The sequence below is a fragment of the Sapajus apella genome, unplaced genomic scaffold (assembly GCF_009761245.1).
Source record: "Sapajus apella isolate SASKATOON/1434 unplaced genomic scaffold, GSC_monkey_1.0 scaffold1, whole genome shotgun sequence".
Lineage (NCBI taxonomy): Eukaryota > Metazoa > Chordata > Mammalia > Primates > Cebidae > Sapajus > Sapajus apella.
Genome location: NW_022436941.1, coordinates 63,712,447 through 63,719,617, shown reverse-complemented (window position 1 = coordinate 63,719,617; position 7,171 = coordinate 63,712,447). Strand labels below are relative to the sequence as shown.

Below are 7,171 nucleotides of genomic sequence, written 5' to 3'. Positions count from 1 at the left end.
TGAGACGGAGTTTTGCTCTTGTTACCCAGGCTGGAGTGCAATGGCGCGATCTCGGCTCACCGCAACCTCCGCCTCCTGGGTTCAGGCAATTCTCCTGCCTCAGCCTCCAGAGTAGCTGGGATTACAGGCACGCGCCACCATGCCCAGCTCATGTTTTGTATTTTTAGTAGAGACGGGGTTTCACCATGTTGACCAGGATGGTCTCGATCTCTTGACCTCGTGATCCACCCACCTCGGCCTCCCAAAGTGCTGGGATTACAGGCATGAGCCACCGCGCCCGGCCTAAATACGTTCTTTATAAATGATCCAGTCTGTGGTATTCTGTTACAGTAACACGAAACAGACTAAGACAAAAGCTGGCTAGACAATAGATCCTTCATATCCCTCCAAATTCTCTTTTGGTCTTTTTAATATGCATCAGTACATTTCCACAATTTTATACACAGGTCTGTATCTTAGTTTTTTCTACTTTACATTTTTCATATAATACATTTCCACGTATTAACATTGCTCCTATGTGTCATTTAAACTGCCTTATAGAATCTAAGCAAATTGAAAATCGTGTTTTATTTTAATTTATTTCCTTTTTTTTTTTTTTTTCTGAGATAAGATCTTGCTCTGTTCCCCGGGCTAGAGTGCAATAGTGACATGATCATACCTCACTGTAACCTTGAACTGAGCCAAGTGATCCTCTTGTCTCCACCTCCCCAGAAGCCAGGACTACACGTGTGAGCCACCATGCCTAGCTAATTTTTTTATTTTTTGTAGACACAGAGTCTTGCCATGTTGCCCAGGCTGGTCTTGAACTCCTGGCCTCAAGTGATCCTCCTGCCTCAGCTTCCCAAAGTGCTGGGATTACAGTCTTGAGCCACTGCACCTGGCTTTGTTTCCATTTTTGAGGATTAAAATTGCTTGAAATTTTCCAAATGTATTATACAAGTTCTTGCTAAGGACTTAGTAGATATCTTTATTGCTGTCTTTTTTCTCTCTCTTTTGCCTTGTAGAAATATCCCACAAAGTGAAGTAACCAAATCAACAAGTGTGAACAATTTTATAGCTCTTGTTAAATTTACTAGACAGCTCTCAGGAAAGATGGAGCCAGTTTATAGCATGAGCCATTAGTGGGTGTGAACCTCTTTTCTAAGATCTGCTTCTAAACTTGGCTTTATCATTTAAAGAGATAAAATTATTGCAAACAATTTGAAGGAATTATTTGTCTTATAAAAAAAATTCGGAAAACCTCCCTGTAATCCCCAGTAGGTATAGTTAACCTTGCAGCTCCACCAACAGACCACTTTACACACCTGCTTGGGGACCATTGTTTTTGCTTGATCCACCTCTGAAATGCTCTCTCCTGGTGATTAAGTGGCTTGCTCCTTTACTTAGGTATCTGCTCAGGTAAAATCTTAACCAAGAGGCCTTTACTCTTCACCCTACTTAAAATGTCCCTCTGCCCCACCCTGAGACTCTTAACTTGCATGGTCCTCATCATTCACCTGACGTAATATGTACTTCTTTGCTTTTATAGATATTATCTGTGTCCCGCCACTAGAATGTTATTTGATGAGAATAGAAACTTTGCCTCGGCCGGGAGCAGTGGCTCACGCCTGTAATCCCAGCACTTTGGGAGGCTGAGGTGGGCGAATCACCTGAGGTTGGGAGTTTGAGACCAACCTGACCAACATGGAGAAACCCCGTTTATACTAAAAATACAAGATTAGCCAGGCGTGCTTGTACATGCCTGTAATCCCAGCTACTTGGGAGGCTGAGGCAGGAGAATCACTTGAATCCGGGAGGCAGAGGTTGTGGTGAGCCAAGATTGCGCCATTGCACTCCAGCCTGGGCAACAAGAGGGAAACTCTGTCTCAAAAAAAAAAAAAAATTTTTTTAATACTTTGTCTCTTTCATTTGTTTCTACATTCCCAGTGCCTCAAAGATGCCTCATACATAGTAAATGCTGACTAACTATTATGGAATAAGCGAGTGAATGAACCAAGTGTTTGATTACATCATAATTAATTGCTTGGCGTTCTGGAGGTAGTGCTGAAAACCTGTGCAAGGCTAATTGGTGGGGCTAAAAAGTTTGCTGGTTGTGAGTTCCTTAAAACACTAATGGGGCCTGGCACGGTGTCTCGCACCTGTAATCCCAGCACTTTGGGAGGTCGAGGCAAGCGTATCACTTGAAGTCAGGAGTTTGAGACCAGCGAGACCAACATGGTAAAATCCCATCTCTACTAAAAATACAAAAATTAGCCAGGCATGGTGGCAGATTCCTGTAATCCCAGCTACTTGGGAGACTGAGGCAGGAGAATCGCTTGAACCTGGGGGGGGGAGGTTGTAGTGAGCCGAGATCGTGCCACTGCACTCCAGCCTGAGCCACAGAGCAAGACTCAGTCTCAAAAAAAAAAAAAAAAAAAAGACACTAATGGAACTTATGAATGGTCTCTTCTCAAAAATGCATACTCAGAAAGCATAGCGGGTGATTTCAAGAGGCTGGGCCTGCTGAAGCTCTCAATGAGTCCAGAAATTTGTTTTAGAAGCATTGCTCTAGTAACTATGTGGTTACTAGCAATCATAAACAGGTGGCCCAACAAACCACACTTGTTTTAGTTTGGCCCCTGCAGGAGTGCAAGGCACAGAGATGGTTTTTGAAGTTTTGAATTAGTTGCCCAAAATTTAAACTGCGGAAGATTTCATGTCGGAAAAGCAATCCATATTCCTTAATTCTGTTGAAAACTCAGAGGGCGTAGGAGCACTTGGCCCACCATCCTAGCTACAGATAAGCTATGGCAGCCCTGCCTGGAAGGTGTCCTCTTCCCTTTAGTCCCCACTGCTCCTTGTGGCTCCCATGGTTTTGAAGCAGAGCATTGGTGACCGTTTATTACTGGGCTTGCACTGTTGTTTTTCTTTTCTTCTTCTTCTATTTTTTTTTTTTTTTTTTTTGAGATGGAGTTTCACTCTGCTATCCAGGCTAGAATGCAGTGGTGTCATCTTGGCTCACTGCAGCCTGCACCTCCTGGGTTCAAGCGATTCTCCGGCCTCAGCCTCCCAAGCAGCTGGGACTACAGGCACCCGCCACCATACCTGGCTAATTTTTTGTGTTTTTAATAGAGATGGGGTTTCACCACATTGACCAGACTGGTCTTGAACTCCTGACATCAGGTGACCTGCCCACCTCGGCCTCCCAAAGTGCTGGGATTACAGATGTGAGACACAGCACCGAGCCACACACTGTTGTTTTCTTAAGCCTGAGTTAAGGGGAAAGCAGAACAGACTCTGCCTCCTTTTTTCTGAAGTCAAGATCATTTCATTTATGTCACATATCTGGCCACTGCAGACATTTGGCTTTCGACCCCTTGCCTAACTCAACTATAAATGATAAGGTTGAGGAAACTAGGACCCAGAAAGATGGAGACACTTGTCCAGGTTTACACAGAGGCTGACTTGAACTCTGGTTTTCCTAACTGTGGTATGTGTATTTGATCTTTGTTCCTGGTTCCTGGCACAAAGCTCCTAAAAACTCCTGGCATTTCCTTGGCCGGAGGTGGTGACTCTCATCTGCAATCCTAGTACCTTGGGAGGCCGAGGCGGGTAGGATCATCTGAGGTCAAGAGTTCAAGACCAGCCTGGCCAACATTGTGAAATCCCATCTCTACTAAAAATATAAAAAATGAGCTGGGCATGGTGGTAGTCTCCTGTAATCCCAGCTACTTGGGAGGCTGAGGCAGGAGAATCACTTCAATCTGGGAGGCGGAGCTTGCGGTGAGCCAAGAAGGTGTCATTGCACTCCAGCCTGGGCAAAAAAAGCAAAACTCCTTCACAAAAAAAAAAAAAAAAAGAAAAAAGAAAAATTAGTCAGGCATGGCAGTACATACCTGTAATCCCAGCTACTCAGGGGTTGAGGCTTGAACCAGGGAGGCGGAAGTTGCAGTGAGCCGAGATCATGCCACTGCATGCCAGCCTGGGCCATGAAGCTAGACTGCATCTTAAACAAACAAACAAACAAAAAATTCCTGGAATTTCCTAAGTGTTAGGAGTGTCTTGTTATTTGTAAGGAGTTACTTTTGATCACATCTGAGCTTATACTAATGAGTGACTGAGGGCAGAGCCCCTAGGTAGCCTCAGGATGGGGCTGGTCATCAAAAACACCAAGTGATTAGAGGGTTGAAACTATTAGCCTCACTTGCTGACCTCCAGGAAGGGAAGGGCAGTGCTGAAGAGTAAACTCTGTTTTTAAAAAACACAGGCCAGTGCAGTGGCTCACCCCGGTAATCCCAACACTTTGGGAGGCTGAGGCGGGCAGGTCACTTGAGGTCAGGAGTTCGAGACCAGCCTGACCAACATGGAGAAGCCCAATCTCTACTAAAAATACAAAATTAGCTGGGCATGGTGGCACATGCCTATAATCTCAGCTACTCGGGAGGCTGAGACAGGAGAATGGCTTGAACCCAGGAGGCAGAGGTTGTGGTGAGCCAAGATCGCACCATTGCACTCCAGCCTGGGCAACAAGAGAGAAACTCCGTCTTAGAAAAAAGAACAACTCTTGAGCAATGAGATTTGATGCTCTTCTGGGCTGGTGAATACACTGAGGTGCTAGGAGGGTGGTGTGTCTGGAGAGGGCATGGAAGCTTTCCCTGATCCCCATACCTCGCATATGCATCTCTTCCCTTTGACTTCCTGAGTTGCAGCCTTTACGGTAAACTGATAAACATAAGTAAGGTGCTCCCCTGAGTTCTGTGAGCCATTATATTAAATTATCGAACAGGAGGAGGAGGTCATAGTAGCTCTTGATTTATAGCAAGGACAGTCAGAAGTGCCAGAACCTGAGACTTATAACTGACATGTCAAGTGGGAGAAGTCTTGTGGGACTCAGTCCTTAACCTGTGGTGTCTATGCTCATAATAGCTTTGAGCAGCAAGAAATAAAAATAAAATCTTAAACTGCCCAATGGACGAAACAGACCCTATCTTGGTGAAAGAGATCCCAGAGTAACCTTGAAAACTGAATTCTCTGTCATGGTGGGATAGGAGGTTAGACACACCTCATTATACCTTCTCCCTAGCTAACCATGATAAGGCTTTCTTTCCTAAGGGCTTAACAGAAACCAGCCCTTTCAAAAGGCTCTGATATCAACCAACCACCTGAGGCTTCCCCCATGATAAGAGACCACTGACCGTGGAGTGGTTCTGGCCAATCTACAAAGAAGGTGCAGTAAGGGTTTCTGTGTCCTCTGCTTCATCTTTTGAGGTCAGAGGGCCAAAGACTCTACCCTCAGATCATGCTATCACCACCGGTTTTGTACATAGGATCCATGAAGGGGCAGGAAGCTCATGTTTCTCCTTTCCTAAATATTCATAACTCCAGCTGTAGCTTATTGAACATGTATATTCAGCCAGCCCACTCACTCAGCATAAATTCCTGAGCCCTTTGCCACTCCCTTGAAGCATCTGTTTGTGGCCTCCGGCCAGCGCCTACACTTCCCAGCCTGTGAGAATGGCCACTCTGCAGGCTGCAACCCTTTATAAGAAGGAAGCTCTCCTTTCCACATGTATGGGCCTCGTCATTCTCAGTTGACAGTAGTTATCGTCAGAATCAAATTGAATTTTAGGATATTCATTTAATGTCCACAGAGAATTGGTTGTTGGTCTTGGAAAACACCCCAGACTAACTCAATGTGCTTTCCATTACACTGCCTTCGCAGCAGAATTAAAAAGCCAAGAAACTTACAGTGTCACTAGAAACCATGGACAACTGTAAATCAATCAAAATTGATTTCAAAGGAATCAAGCTGCCAGGTGTTCTAATTCCAGAACTTTGGAAAGTTGAGGCAGGATTGTTTGAGCCCAGAAATTCAACACCAACGTGGGCAACATAGTGAGACCTCCTTGCTCTATCACCAGGCTGGAATGCAGTGGCCCAATCTCTGTTCACTGCAACCTCTGCCTCCCAAGTTCAAGTGATTCTCATGTCTCAGCCTCCCTGAGTGGCTGGGATTACAGGTGTCCACTGCCACACCCAGCTAATTTTTGTATTTTTAGTACAGACGGGGTTTTGCCATGTTGGCCAGGCTGGTTTTGAACTCCTGACCTCAGGTGATCCGCCTGCCTCAGCTTCCCAAAGTGCTGGGATTACAGGCATGAGCCATCGTGCCCGGCCAAGAATCAAGCCTTTTAGGTCATCTCTGTACACCCATCAAGTGCTGAGAGATACCCAATCAGCGCTTGACCTAGTAAATGAGCAAATAAAATGAATGAATCCATTTCCAAATTATAGTTTAATCTGGGGAAAAGTAAGATTCATTTAAAAGCCTCTTTTCACTAACAACTGAAGCTGTAATTTTATTTTTCACCCATTGTCCTTATTTTTAGTGGAATCAACTCTATCTTATAAAATACATAGCTCTAGCGTACCCCCGAGGTTGACGCACAGCAAATTCAGTCATTTTCTTACCCTAATGTGCTCACTTGGTCTAAAAACACTGCAGGCTCCTTCAAAAATATCCAGAGTTCAAGTTTCAAGTCATCCAAACTCATGATTTGTCCTGATTCCAAGAGATAAGAAACAGGTAATCTGAGCTGTTTGCGCTAGGAACCACTGCTGCAGAGAAGGCCGTGTTTCTTCTGACCATTGACAACGGCCAGACCAGAGCCCCTTCTCTGTTCCCAAATCCATTCCCCTCTGTCTCCTGCTAAGCTTTGTTTCTCTGCGAAATTATTCACTCTGACCAGTGGCAATGTTATGCCCTAAAGTAACAAATGAGAGTCACTTCACCTTTTTGGGAAGGTCATTATCATTATTATAGTTTAACTTTGAAAAGGATTTCCTCCTGAATATGTATATCGTCCAAACCCTAAGGACACTAACTGCCACTACTAGTGGCCCTTGTATCTGTTTTCTTCTTTTTTAGTAATAGACTTCCTATTTCTAGCCAGAAACATAGCTACAGACAGAAGTAGCCATGTGCCTAAGCTCTAGCAAAGGAGAGATAAGGAGAAGTGTCATGGAGAACCTTCAGAAAGATCAGGCTGCCTAGAATATGGACATGATAGCTAAATCTCAATCATTTTAGTCAATAAGGCTGAGAGCCACTTTTGATTAGTTGGTAGTAATTGCATTTGATTAAAAATTTGTGCATAAAACCATTTTTCACTATTTCCACTGAAATACTCTC

At 44.4% G+C, this 7,171-nt stretch overlaps 1 protein-coding gene across 1 annotated transcript in view; it reads left to right on the top strand.

Annotated features, from left to right (window-relative positions):
* Positions 1–1,585, top strand: part of SV2C (synaptic vesicle glycoprotein 2C) — a 269,321-nt gene extending 267,736 nt beyond the window's left edge. Inside the window, exon 13 of the mRNA XM_032278009.1 lies at positions 769–1,585. Within this exon, the coding sequence (XP_032133900.1) occupies positions 769–805 (37 nt within the window). The 3' untranslated portion in view covers positions 806–1,585. The remainder of the gene's footprint in view (positions 1–768) is intronic.
* Positions 1,586–7,171: the final 5,586 nt, after the last annotated feature.